The sequence below is a fragment of the Tenrec ecaudatus genome, chromosome 17 (assembly GCF_050624435.1).
Source record: "Tenrec ecaudatus isolate mTenEca1 chromosome 17, mTenEca1.hap1, whole genome shotgun sequence".
Classification (NCBI taxonomy): domain Eukaryota; kingdom Metazoa; phylum Chordata; class Mammalia; order Afrosoricida; family Tenrecidae; genus Tenrec; species Tenrec ecaudatus.
In genome coordinates, this window is record NC_134546.1 from 10,992,309 (window position 1) to 11,006,435 (window position 14,127).

Sequence of the window (14,127 nt, forward strand, 5' to 3'; positions counted from 1 at the left end):
CAGGGCAGAGCAGAAAGCCTCCCCATTCTCCTGTTGTGCTGCTGGTGGTTTTGAACTGCTGACTGCACCAGGACTGGCCAGAGGGCACAGCCTCCTCTTAGAACAAGGCACACTGGCCATATAGGACCTTGTTCTTGAATCCCAGACTGTGGCTGCGCCGGGAGGAATCTACACTGCTATGAGATCGAATAGGGTTCTCGGCGGTGCCAGCAGTTTGCACTGAAGATGGGCAGCTTGAACCCCATCCAACAGTGTTGCGGAAGAAAGGCCAGGCGACCTGCTTTCATAGAGATCACAGCCACTAAAACCCAACAGAGCGGTCCTACTCTGCCACACGAGGTTCGCCAGGAGTCAGTCCCAGCCACAGGTATTGATTTTTGTTTTGTTTTGAGAGACCAGGGGGTGAAGTGATTCATCCAAGGTCCAGAAAAACCCCAAACACCAAACTCATTGACATCAACTAGATTCTGACTCACAGTGACCCTATCATAGGACTGAGTAGAACTTCTTTGGATTTTCAGGGCTGTAAATCATCACAGGAGCAGAGAGCCTCATTTTCTACTGTGGAGCCAGCTGGCAGGTTTTAAACTGCTGACCTCGTGGTTAGCCTCAACTACTCATCCACAGTGCCACCAGGGTCTCCTTCATCCAAGGTCAGGCAGCAGATAAGCACGGCAGTGGACAGGCACTGAGTAGAACACTGGCTCCTGACACTGTCAGCTTTCAGGTGTCAACTATAGATTAAAGTCAGAGACCCGGCTAAATGCCAGTCCTGGCCCCTACCAGTTATGGGACGTTGCTTAACCTCCTCTGTTGGTACAGTAAACCTCTAGAGCTAGTCCAAGTTGGCCCGACCATAAGGTCGTGCGCTAGGCACGCAGCAGCATCTGACACACGTGGTGTTCAGTGGGGACTCAGCCCATTCGGTCCATGGTTCTCTTTCCAAAGGGCCACTAAAACCAGACCGAGGAGGCAGTGGAGACACGGACTCTTAGGCTGCCATGAAAACTCAGCGAACAATGTCCTCAGCGAAGAAACTCCTGGTCACTGTGACTATCTGAAGGCGGTGGCGGTGGCCTCAGGATTGGAAGGCATCTTTAGTAACAACTTTTGATACGCAGATGACACGACTGTGCTTGCCAAGAGTGAGGACTTGAAGCACTTGCTGGTGCAGCCTCCATGTGGGTGACAACTCAATGGAAAGCCCAACATCCTCGCCGCTGAAGGTTGTCAGGATTTTGTCCTGCTCGGATCCACAATTGATGCTCATGGAAGGGGCAGTCAAGAGACCAAAGGCAGCAGCATTGCAATGGGTGAATCTGCTTGGCAGGACCTCTTTAAACTATTGAAAAGCGAGGCTGTTACTCTGAGGAAAAAGGTGAGCCTGAGCCAAAGGAGTATTTTCAAGAGCATCATAAGCAAGTGAGAGTTGGACATTGAAATAAGGACGACCAAAGAAAAATCGACCCATGTGACCTATGGTGTTGGGGGGAAATACTGAAAATACCACGAACTGCCAAAAGGACAGACCAACCTGTTCTGGAAGGCATACAGCCAGAATGCTCCTTAGAGGCGAGGTTGGCGAGACCTTGACTCACATACTTAGGACATGTCGGGAAGCCACTCCCTGGAGAAGGACATCAGGCTTGGAAGAGGGGCCGTGAGAAGGAGCAAGGCCCCTGAGAAGATGAACTCATTGAAAAATGGCTGCAACCACAGCTCACACACAATGATGCGGGTGGCACAGGCCTGGGTGTCATTCCATTGTTGTACGTAGATGGGTTGCCATGTGGCGCAACTGGCTTGATGGCACCTACCCCCATCGAGCCAAGCATGGTGGGCGTCAGAAGTGGGGACTCCCCATGTGCCTGCAGCTTCGAGGGGCCTGGCGTTGGTAAGACCTGACCTAAACCACCACACTGAGGAGAGCCTTGGGCTATGGCCCCGGTCCCGTCTGCTGTAGCTACGAGTTGTCAGAGGTACTCTCGGGGTTTTCCGTGGGCCAGGTCATGAGGTGAGCTCCGTGAGGCCGGGCAGCGGTGTGCTGGCTACGGGAGGCAGTCAGGGCGAGCAAGGCACAGTGGCGGTGGAGCCCCGTGCTTCTCTTCCTGCACAGGGAGGTGCACTGCTGGCCTTCCTCCCTACTGAACTCAACCAATGTCTTGAGCGCCTACTACGTGCCAGGCACGGTTCCAGGGGCAAAGAGCAGATGTTTACGCCCATCACTCGTACCTGTAGTGCAGTTAACCCTCTCCCCAAAGCATTTGGGAGCTTGTCCTTGCAAGCACAGGGAAGTTGAGCAATTCACTCATTATACCACTAATTAATAGCACATGTACTTAATTCCAAATACAAACCTCTCTCCTGAGCAGCAGAATCTCATTTCTAGTTTCCTAACGAGTGTCTCCCCGGGACAGCTGCAGAGAGCCCCCACGTGCTGGGACGGACCGCATACAACCCCGGCTCCCCGTGTCTTCCACATCTAGCCCCCAGCCCTGCTGCAGCTGCTCTGGTGGCCGAATTGACTGGACCAGTTCATGCCCAGGTGAGGCTGGGCCCCCAGAACTCCACCTGGAGGACCAGCTCCCAGGAGGGAGCATGGGTCCTCTGCCTCCCAGGAGACAGATGGGAGGGAGGGAGGGTGTGGACTGGAGGAATCGGGGTCTCAGGGAAGGTGAAACCCGCAGAGGCAGTTCTCTGAGGCTGAATGGACTTAGCGGGCACAGCAACAACAGTCTGAGGTCAGGAAGAGGACTCAAGGGGAACCCTGGATGTTTTTGCTATAAAAATGATGGAGCCAGGGAAGATGCAATGATCTGGGTTGGAGGAGCCATGGTGGGGAGAAAGGCTCTGTTGAAGGAGGGGACCCAGGGGTGACTCTGCTTGGCAGCCTCCCGGCTCGGGAGAAGGGCCATGCGGCCAGGTAGGACCCACAGGAGGCTCAGCTCCCTTGAGGAAACCCAACTGTTTTGAATGTAGTGGGGCGGCCAAGCTGGGTAGGTGGTGGAACCCATGCACTCAGGCACCTGGCACCATGCCAAGGCCAACCGCTACCGGTGGGCGAGCCGGTTCTGACTCAGAGGGACCCCACATGCAGGAAGGGATTGCTGACTGATCCCCAGGGTTTCTGAGGCTATACTTCGTTAGGGCAGCTGACAGCCTGGTGTTTCTCTCTCGTAGTGACAGGTTCAAACCTCGGACGTCTCCATTAGCAGCCCAAGGCGTAAGCCACTGCACCACCAGGGCTCCGTGGTCGCAGACCAGCTCTTGGGGAGGGCAAAGGAGGGGAGGAAAGAGTGTTAAGGCTGAGAGGGGGTTCCAAGCAGGGGGAGAGCTAGGAGAGAAAGGTGCTCTCCCTCCACTAAGGACACCCTCAGGCCGGGCAAGTCGACGACACTGGCTCCTGCCCAGGTCAAGAGGGAGCTCTTCTGGTTGCTGATGGACCTGACACACGGTGCGATTCCCCCCACGGTGGGTCTGCAGAGGTGGCTCACACTGCCCCCCTCCCTTGTGCTTCCCCAGGAGCCAGCCCCCGCCCCCACGAGCTGGTTGTGCTCCCTCAGAAGGAAGTGTGCACACACATCTTTTAACTCTTTATTGTATAATATAAAACTACAAAAGTAAGACTGCTCATGTCCATTTAATCTGACCAGTTGTTCCGATTACAGCCCAAACCTACATGTGAGTACAGCCATCTGGGCTCCGATGTAACGTCTGTCACATTGCATAGAAAAGGCACAGTTCTCAGGTCTGGGGGTGGGGGGTAGAGAAGATTACACCTCAGTTTTGACCAGGAAACAGAAAACCAAAAACACCCTCCTCAAAAACCATGCACCAAACATGTCACTATTTACAGCTTTTCCAAAATTCTGGTGGTTTGCATGTGCAGGCTGCACTTCTCTTCTGAACTTATCCCTAAAGGAGCCACAGATTCCACTGGCTTGGTCTGCAACAGCATTTGATCCTGGCTAATCTTCAGGACCCATTTGCACTCACTCTGAGAAGCACTGGCGGCGAACACACACACACACACACACACACACACACACACACACACACACACACACACACACACACTCTCCTGCGGTGGCATACAGCAGTCACAGAGCGTTGACCACTGAAGCAGGGGACAGGCCAGTTCTCAGGAACGGAGACAGGCCCAATTTGCAACAGCAAGGTTTTGAAATTAATACAATTAACATCTAGAGAATAACAATCGCCGCCCGGTCTGTTTTTAAACACCTGTCATTTAAGAAGGCTGCCCTGTGGAACTCATAATTCATCATTTACCACAAAGGTGGCTAATAAATTTAAGCTTTAAAAATGATCCGTAAGTTGATACTTTGGCTCTTTGGAGTTTTATTTATTTAAGAAATTTTCCTTGATTGACCTCAGGGCAGTGGGGGCGCTCCAGGGGGCATGGCAAGAGAGAGCTCCATTGATCAAGACACTGAGGCTCGGTGGAGAGGCACTCCTGTCCCTCGCCCTTTGGTATGCAAGGTGTCAGTGGGGTGGCCCCTTCTGTCAGAGAGAGCGCACGTGGGTGCTGCTACTAAAAAAAGCTCTAAAAAATATCAACCTTTTGATGCCTGATTTTCTTAAAAATTTGGAGGTATTAAAACATTCTTTATCCATAGCTTTTTGCATATTTTCAAATAGACCCACAGTAGAGAAGAGTAAGAGCGAACGTGGACTGTGCATATGGTGAGAAGACCCGGGGGCTCTGGCTCGGACCCCCCCCCCAAAATAATACAGATTGACATTCCTACAAGAGAATACATTCCTACCATACATTCTGCACATGTTACGATCCAGATGTCATTAGAGCTCCACAGTATAATAAATATATTTACACGGGGTGGGGGGGAGGAATAAATAACTTATGGAGGGGGAAAATCACTTCAAAATTCAAAGCTCTTATGATTCTGCTCCCATCTTGTCACTTCATTGCACATCACTGTCAGTCCTCGCCCCCCTAGCCCCTAGCTTGTCTTTCTTACAAAGGCACCTCAGGCTGCCTGCTTGGCGGCCCAGGGCCACGTGACACCCCTCACAAGGCTGAAGGCACTGCTGCCGAGTGGGGGTCGCACAACAGGGACTTGGGAGGCCACACTCGGGGGGCAGGCCCAGGCCTCTCTCTGCAAAGACTAGACACCAAGAGAGTTGGACCACTCACTAGTGTTGCTCAGTGAGAGGGGGCCACTTGCCTCTGAAGAGCACGCCTTTGCGGCTGGCCGGGCTTTCGTGCCGCAAGCACTGGCCCGCTGTCGCTGGGTGTTTGTTTAGATTCGGCAGCCCAGCCTTATGAGAGAGCTGGAGAAGCACTTTTTAGGCAACACTTCTCTGTGCTTATGTGAACTGTTGCCCAACATATGGGATTTGTTTAAACACACGGTTTGCTAATCCAATGAAAGTACAGTTGGTCTAAGTTACTGTAAATCAGTCTCTAACAATGGCAAATCAATACTACTGTAGATGTGTGCGGCCCGTAGGAGCTCCGGTTATCAAACTCCTGGGGTCCAGGCCGACTCGTTCTCTACAGGGAGGCGCTCCAAGCTGCCCAGCACAGGGACCCTGGAAACCTCTGTGATCACCACCAGCAGCCCCTGAGCTTCGTGGTGGTCCCTAGGTGGCCCCGACCCGCCTATGGTGGCGACAGAGGTGTCTGCAGCACCGAGGTTCCTTGTAGGAGAACAAGTTGCGGTTTGATCAGTTTCTCGCAGCTCTACTGAGCTGATAATTAGCCTTTAAGACATACTCAAGTGGGGGCTGGGGGGTAAGGTAAATTAGAATGTAGAAAGATTTAATTATATCATACACAAATCTTTTGCTTAGACAAGCAGTTCCTTCATCACAAATGTACTTGCTTTGCCATGTGCATTATAAAAATAAATATCTATGGCTTGTTTAAAGTGCCATTTTATAAAGTTGTCTTTTTTTTTTCCTTTTCTTTTTAAACCGGCCAGAAAGGCCCCATTTTATCCATGGCAAGAAGTGAGCAGAATTGGTGACTGAATATTGACAAATGACCAAACAACAAAAGCAACAACAACAAAAATCCCATAATTTAAAAAAATTAAATAAATATAAAAGTTATTCCTAAAGAAGCCATCTGCATTGCAACAACATAGGTTGTAACCTGCATTCAACAGCTAAAGTACCATTGCAAGAAACAATAACAAAAATCCCGAAATGGAAAGGCCATAAACAATTTCGGCAACAAGCATGATACACATTGCAAACGTTTTAAAATTTAAGTGAACAGCCGGGCTAAAGAACGACTTCTCAAGTGTCCTGGGGTCAGGGAGAAGGGCCATGCATAGAAAGTCTCATCTGTGCGTCTGGGTACAACAGCCTTGTAGTAAAGTGTGAAGTAGTTAAAGCAGTTGATTCAAGAAAGCAACCCGATTGGATGCCAGGATGCAGTCAGGTGACAAGCTCCGGCTGTCACAGAGGAGCGTGGTCTGGGCTGGCTGAGGTGAGCTGGGCCCATGGTGGAGGGTGGGCATGCCATTCACTGGCAGCACTTAGCAACGAGGGAACAAAGGCTCTCAGGCGAGGAAGACAATTCAGCAACATGATGGATGCCTTCTGGAGGAGGTTTGTTTCTTAAGAGCCAGCAGCCCTGCAACAGGGTTCTGACTTCCACGAAGAAGAGAGGTGGGTTGTTTGTGTTTTTTTAAATAAAGTTTTGTTCAGATGTGAAATTTCCAATCATAATAAAAATTACACCACAAAGATAGATTTGGGTTTGATTTAGGCAAAAACAAACAAAATGATTAACAGCACAAACGTGGCACACACACCCCCCCTAGCTGCCCCACTACCTCTGGCAGGGCCCTCCCTCTCTGCCAACTGCCTAATGCAAGTTTGATGGGCAGCCAGCTCAGGCCCTGGGAATCACAGTCCTGGCAGGTGTCGGTGCCAGGGGGTCTGTGGTGGCGACGCTTGGGTGTGATAATACCTGGCCCTTTCTTAAAGCAGGATGTGTGTGTGCATGTGCGTGTGGTTATCGACTATGGGTTGATTTGATCCAATTTTCTCTTTGCACCATACACATATAAAACGTTACAACTATAAAAGTACAAGTGTAACTTGTACATCTGAAGTTTGCAGGAACTATGTGAGCAAATCCTATCAAAATAGCTATTTCGTATGTATAAACAGCACTTGTTTTTAGAAAAACAATATCATAAACTGCAGAATCTGTACAAAAATATAAAATAAATTTGGGCAGCAGTTTCTAAACAGCCATGTAAATGCAACACTTACGAGTAGTTAATGCCTCTAAAAAGGCAGAATTGCCAAGTCAACCTATACAGGGCGAAAATGCCAGAAAAGGTACTGAGATTATCTAAATAATATATATATATGTATGTATGTATATATATATATACTCTTTTTTAACCTCTTGCAATAAAACTTATAGAAAAAATAGACCAATATGCACATGCAATGTACAGCTTTTCCCAACTTAACCCTTGTGCTTCCCTCGGACCGTGAGTCGTTCTCCTCCAGCACTGTGCCGGGCAGCGGGTCTCTGGGGAACCACCCAGAAAGCATATTACAAGTGGTCGTACTTGGATGAAGGCACTCCAACTCTGCTCACAGCAAAAAACTAGTGTGATCCTTTTTTGTAAAATTGTCTTTTTCTCTGGAGAAAAAAAAAAACAAAAACAAAAGGCAAGCCAGGGTGCATGCACAGTGCGGAGAGTTACAGGGGCCGTGGGGGCAGAGGGAGCTAGTGGGGTCCGGATGGGCTTGCCAGCCGGGCCCCTCCCTGGGTCTTAGGACCCGACGAGCACCTCCATGATGTGATCCAGTTCTGTGAGGTCCATTTTGAAAGGCTGGCTCGGGGCGACGGGCTGACTGCTGTAAGGGGCCAGAGTCTTGAGCAGGTCGTCGGCCGACACGGGGGCCATTTTGGAGGCTGTCCCCGACGAGGATGTGCAGGGGTCAAAATCATACATGGACGTGTCAATGTCAGCAAACAGGATGTCATCCAGGGTCAAGTCTGTCAGAAAACCCGTGGATGTGGTGATTTCAAAGTTGCCGGGCAGAGAGTCCATCAGCTTGGGGTCGTCCGGCCGGCCTTCAGGAAGCCCCCCGTGTTTCGGGGCACCGAGCGTGCCCGGACTCCCCTTGGAGCAGTCAGCGGCAGCCTCCGTGGAGGTAGATGTGGGGCAGAGCTCCTCGATCTCGTCCAGGGCCGAGGAGAAGCTGTCCTTTTCGAGCGCGGGCGCTGGAGGCGCGAGTTTGGTGGGTGCCGCAGGGGGCGCAGCCTGCGCGGTGCTGAAAGCGTCATCTTCGTCCTCGAGCAGCGAGGCTGGCGTGAGGCAGGCCTCCAGGGGTGTCGTGCTGCCCAGGTCGCAGGGGTGGGCGGGCAGGGGCGTGGGGTGGCTGAAGGCAGGTGGGGCCTCTCGGTAGGTGCCGCTCAGCGAGTCGCTTGGCTGAGGAGAGGCGGTGAGCACAGGCCTCAGGCTGCCTTCCTGCTTCAGTTCCTCCTGGATCCGCCTCAACATGTTGTTAATTAAAACAGTCTTCTGCAAGCTCGGCTCCGTCAGGGGCCGGTGGCTGTAGAGTTTCATAAGGGAAATGTTGAAGATAGTCTGGCGCTGTAAGGTGTAGGACACCTTCGAAGGACCGTCAGAGGGAGACAGCACTTTGCCTTCCAGCCCATCTTCATGCTCATCAAGCTTCCGCTTTGCTCCTTTACCCAACATATATCTGCGGAGAGAGGAAGGGAGGGGATTAGTCACACCCAAACCAACGCCGCGATGAATGAAAAGGGGAGCTTATTTGGAGGTTGAAGACTGGGGGACTCCAGGCTCCTCCTCGTCAGCGGCCCATATGGACCAGACGAACTCACTAGGAGGGATGACACCTTTGGAGCAAGAGAACGGGGGCACCCCCCCCTTCCTCGGCCCATGGAGCAATTGTGATCACTAGGGAGAGTCTGGTAAATGTTTCTTGAGAAATGTGTACAACGCAGACAAGTTAAGAGTTGCCATGGAAACGGCGGTTTTCACTTTCTCAGCTCATGTGCTTTGCGTTCGCATTGCCTAACATTAACATGCAGGTTCCACTTCCCTCCCCCAAATAAATGTATTTTTAAAGCCTGGGAGCACACTGACAGTGCTGTGACCGAGGCAAGTGTCATGCACACAGGCCAGGCCAGCCAGTGTGTACGGCGCAGAGCGCTTACTGAAGATGGGGGTGGGGGGGAATGGAGGGGGCACGTACACTGTCGGGGAACAGTATGTGCTTCCCAATGTTCTTTCCTCCCTCGTTATGTGCCAGGTCCTTCTGCTTGTTTGGGGGCACGTGGGGAAGCACTTGGCCTGCATCGAGTGACCACAGCGGCTGGGCTAAGCTGCCACAGCGTGCGTGTCATTTCAGAATCAAGTGCAGGAACGTGTGTTTTCTGGCTCAAGTTCTCCCTTTTTCCTGGCCTGATTTCACTGCACGGCTAATACATGATTGCAGCTAGATGAATTTAAGTCATTCGCTCTGACCGTGAGCACTGCCGTTGCAGCACCTGCGGTGATTGATAACACAATGCCCATCGTGTTTCCAGAGACAGACGCAGACGCCTTCCTGTGTCAGACCTGGGGAGCTGGGGTTAAGGCCATGGCAGCTGTGCCTCATGGCCACCTCTCCTGACTTACTTGGCGGCCGAGGCAGCCCCGCTCTAGCCCTGGCTTCAGCCGGCAGTCACCTTCTGGAGAGCAGGGCCTCCTCCTGCTCTAGCCAGTTGGGCGTCACCTCCTTTCAGAATTCCTATGCTGCACACAAAACAATCTCAACCTCGACCATCAGTCTACCTCACAGATTTCCTTCTATCTCAGGTGGTCAGGCGAGGGTCTGTGGATCCCAAACAGGGAGCGTTTTCTTTTGCCCCACCATAAGGCCACCAGCTACAGTCCACCCTCCCGCCCCCTCCCCCTCGGCTCCTGGTACTCCTCTCCTCTTCAGAACTCCATACACTCTGAGTTCTTCGTACAGAAATGACTGCTTTGCAATTATCCGGTTTTCCTTCTAAACACTACTTGCCTTTCAGTGAATTGCTACAGCTGATTTTGATCATGCCCCATTTTATTTAACACACTCCAAACCTATGTTGTCTTACACACTATGGGGAGGCCCACAGATGCATATAGCCCACCCTTCAAGGGATTCACTAGATCCTCCTGCACCTCACTACGAATTTCAACCCTGAGCCTAAAGGAGTAAGACCAAACATAATCTAAGCTCCACAGAACTTCCTTCCCAGACCTTGATCAAGAAAGCCACGCTGCCTCTCAAGGCCCACACGTGGATGTGAGGGTGGGCACAGAACCTGCCTGGCACCAAACCCTACCGGTGGGGCAGTGAGGCCCGATGGACAGCTCCATCGGCTTCAGCCTGTGGGCGAGGAACACTAGGACAAATGCGATCTATCACCGGCAGGCTTAGCTTGAGAACTTGCTAATACGTATGAAGAATTTGCTAACACATATGAAACGCTCTCCTCCCCCACTTCATAACACTTAAAAATGGCTGTCAATCACTAAGACCAAAGATCACACAAGTAATTAACTGTTCTCTGATGCCGGGAAGGTATAATAAAACAAGTCACTTATCTTCCACTTCACCTGACAGAACTCCTTCTCACTGTTTAGCGCTAAAAGTCTCATTTGTGTAAACTCTCGGCACAGAGTCCCTCTCTTCTCTACCTAAAGTGTCTCTGCCCAATTAGTCTTGAGGGTGAGCCAGAGCTGAGGGGCCGTCACTTCACGACAAAACACACTCCACGCTATGTGCCAGACGTGCTACTGGACAGCTGTGCTCAGGAACACATCACTGTATTCACAATTACACTGTCTGTATTGGCTTGCAACCTACGTGCCTAAATACTTACAGAAAACCCCACCTCTGCCAGAGTGCTTACCAAGTGCATTTTATCCTCACATAAAGCTGTCTCAAGATAATGTGGTCATGCACAACACATCTAAAAAGTGTATGTGCACACATACACAAATACACGTTTACTCTTAAAATGGAATTTCTCTAACCGGTCTACTGAAGGGACTAGTCTGTGACTTCTTAGTAGTACATTACAGATATTGTAGAAATTAGGAACTTCCGTAGCAATTTGACTGAGTAAAGGTAAGCTTGATGAACCTAATTTTTAAAATGGCTCCTGCATTGCCCACATCACTGTCTTTTTACTGCAGTGTTTGGAATTTTATTTTTGTACTAGCATCCATTTATGAAGGATTTGGCGGGGGGGGTGGGTGTAACAAACAAAGCTCACACACCCCATCCGCATGCTGGCAGTTTGAGAAGCCTCATTCTAAAATGTAAACATAACCACCAAATTGACCATGGCCATAGGCACTGCGTCCTGGTTCTCTGGAGGAGGTAAAACATTTAGGGGGCCCGCAGAGCACACCCACCCTTTCCTCTTCCTCGCTGTGCACCATTGTCCTGTAAGAATCTGTTGGTGGAATATAGACAGAGGATGCAAAACTCACATTGGACCAGAAGTGAAATCAAGGAATCTGCAGAGCCCAGAGGCCCACACTGGCTCGGTGGCCATGCTATATTGTAGGTGTTCGGCAGAATTCCATTAGCTGTTGCAGGGAGATGAGTGGAGACACTTTCAGAGAGATTCCAGTGTAGAAACAGTGTTTCCAATTAGAAGGATGCAGCTATGTGGTAATCCTAATGGCTTAGAAAAAGCTGGGCAGGACCTTTGCAATGCTGCCCACAAAGGCAGGGAGGAAGGTGCCTGGAAGCAAACTGAGAGCAGGAACCAACACACAAACCGAATCTGGAGCTCTCGGACACAATAAAGGACACAATGTACCCTCGTTGCTCTAGTCTATCTGTGCTGAGGCAAGGCTGTCTCCATTCCACGAAATCGCAAAACCCCAAATCCTGGTTTTATGCCAAATTCTCCTGAAGGAATAAAATATAACAACAGAAAATCTACTCCACATTTTCACTGAAAAATGAAGTCACGTTTCCTCCACATTTACTGAACACACTGATGTTTGGAGAGCAGTCTCCACACTGTGGGGTCGTCATGGCGGAAGGCTCCAACTCCTAGGTTTGGGGGTGTAGGCGCCGGGGTGGGTGGAGGGCAGTGGGTGACTCACTCTTGGGGCTTTGACTTAAGGGCACAATTTAAAGGAGGAGAGAAAAGACTGCCTCCTAAGATCCTGTGGGCAAGGAACCAAACAATGCCAGGCCCTCCGCTCCTCTAAAGCCTCCTGCTCATCGGCACAAATAACAATTCTTCTTTAGGAGCTATACTGGGGACACGTGACAACATTTAAAAGGCCTCACTTGGATGCAGCTGGAGAAAGAAGCAAAGGCTGAGCTGAGGGGTGTGTACTGTTCCTGCTGCTTTGAGGCTGAGAGCTGAGGGTGGCCTGGAACTCCTACAAAGGAGAGATTTGTGTCAATGAGCTCCTAGGTCCCCCCAAGGCTCTGACACCCCACTCTGGCCTCTTCCTTCAGGTGGAGAAGATCTAAGTCCCCAAACCCACGTCTTCTCTCCAGTTTTTCAGACAAACTTCCAAGGGGCCCTTGAGCTTCAAGGCTGGGGTTAGAGACCTCTCACACGGAGGAGGTGGGAGGGGGCTCCTGCACCTCAGGCCAGTCCTCCCTGCAGAGAGGACTAACCACTGCCAGGTTACTCAAGTCACTAGCTCTTAAGATGCAGTTGTGACGAAACACCATTCAACACCGATACGGGTCAGAAACAAACTCCTAGCACTCAGACGTTCTTAGCATTAACTTTAAGAAATACTGGCCAAAGCAGACGGAGTTCTGACAACCAAGAACACAACATGTGGGCAGCAGCAATGTAAACGAAAAGTTTCTAGGAAGTTTAATAGGACCCCAAACGCTCTGTCCTCCAAGCCGAACTTCCAAGTGCACGGCTTTCCACAGAGAGGGTCCTGCCCTTGAAAATGACCATTTATTATTGAGTTAACAAACGCTCTTAACGAAGTCTTTCAGTGTGTTTCCCTGCAGTGGTTCGTGATGCTAGCAGGGTGGTTGTGAAGTGCCACCCAGGTGGTTCTACCGACTCCCAGCCACCCCACGTATCCAAGAGTGAAACCCTAACTACCCAGCCCTGCCCCAGCCTCACAGGTTCAAGTTTGAGCCCGCAGTTGTAGCCACTGTGTCCACCTATCTCAGTGCACTGGGCTAGGACGCCAATGTTTCAAATACCAGCAGGGTCAGCCCGGGCGGCCAGAGGGCAGCAGAGCTTCCAGGCTGTGGCAGATGGTAAGAAAGGGCTGGGGATCTACTTCTGAAACTCAGTCAACGAAAACTCTACAGATCCCAACACAATAGTGTCTGACATGGTGCGTACGATACACCCTGTAGGCTGGAAGGGACTCAGAGTGCCAAGTGGCCACAGAACTTGAGAGGACTGACAACCATGTGGGTGACACAAGTGCAGGCAGTATTTCAAGCTGTAGTACTTGGAGAGGCCAGCTACCAACAGCAGCACAGAGGAGGCGTTCCTCAGGAAACAAGCTTCGGCTGGATCCCACAGAGGATCAGTGTGGACTGGGTGGTCAGGGACGACTTCTTGAAATAGAACTTGTACTCCAACCACGTGAAATTTGTACCTGGAATGTTGCTGTCTCTTCATGTGTGTCCCGTCGTTCTGTCTCTTCCGTGCAGGGCTGAACACACACAGAAAAGATGCTCCACATATAGGAAGGTGATTCCAAAAGTTCATGGGGTAATCGACTATTTTATCTTTTACTTTCCCCATGGCTTTTTGAAGCCCCCCACCCTTGAGATGCTGGATAAATGATGGTAAATGGAAAGACACAGCACAAGCAGTCAGGGAAAAACTCCAACGATAAGCCGGACTGAGGCTTTTCTCTCCCTGGTCCCTTAAGGTTGCAGCCTGGGGGTATCTTCCCACACTTTCATGATGACGTCCCAGGTCTTCCGGATGTGTGTTTTGTTGTTTATGATTGTTAGGTTGAAACAAGCAGGGGGGAAAAAAAGCCAAAACAAAAAAATGACTGAACTGAACATTTAAATGGACTATATTAAAAATATAACCTATGAGTTGTATGAGCCCCTAAAAAATGATTTTTAAAAAAATTC

At 50.5% G+C, this 14,127-nt stretch overlaps 1 protein-coding gene across 3 annotated transcripts in view; it reads right to left on the reverse strand.

Moving 5' to 3' along the window:
- Positions 1–3,580: 3,580 nt before the first annotated feature.
- The window catches only part of SERTAD2 (SERTA domain containing 2), a 137,711-nt gene continuing 127,164 nt past the window's right edge, over positions 3,581–14,127 (reverse strand). For all 3 annotated transcript variants that reach the window (XM_075536093.1, XM_075536090.1, XM_075536091.1), the window contains exon 2: positions 3,581–8,727. In XM_075536093.1, coding sequence (XP_075392208.1) covers positions 7,788–8,723 — 936 coding nt within the window. In that variant the 5' untranslated portion in view covers positions 8,724–8,727 and the 3' untranslated portion in view covers positions 3,581–7,787. The remainder of the gene's footprint in view (positions 8,728–14,127) is intronic.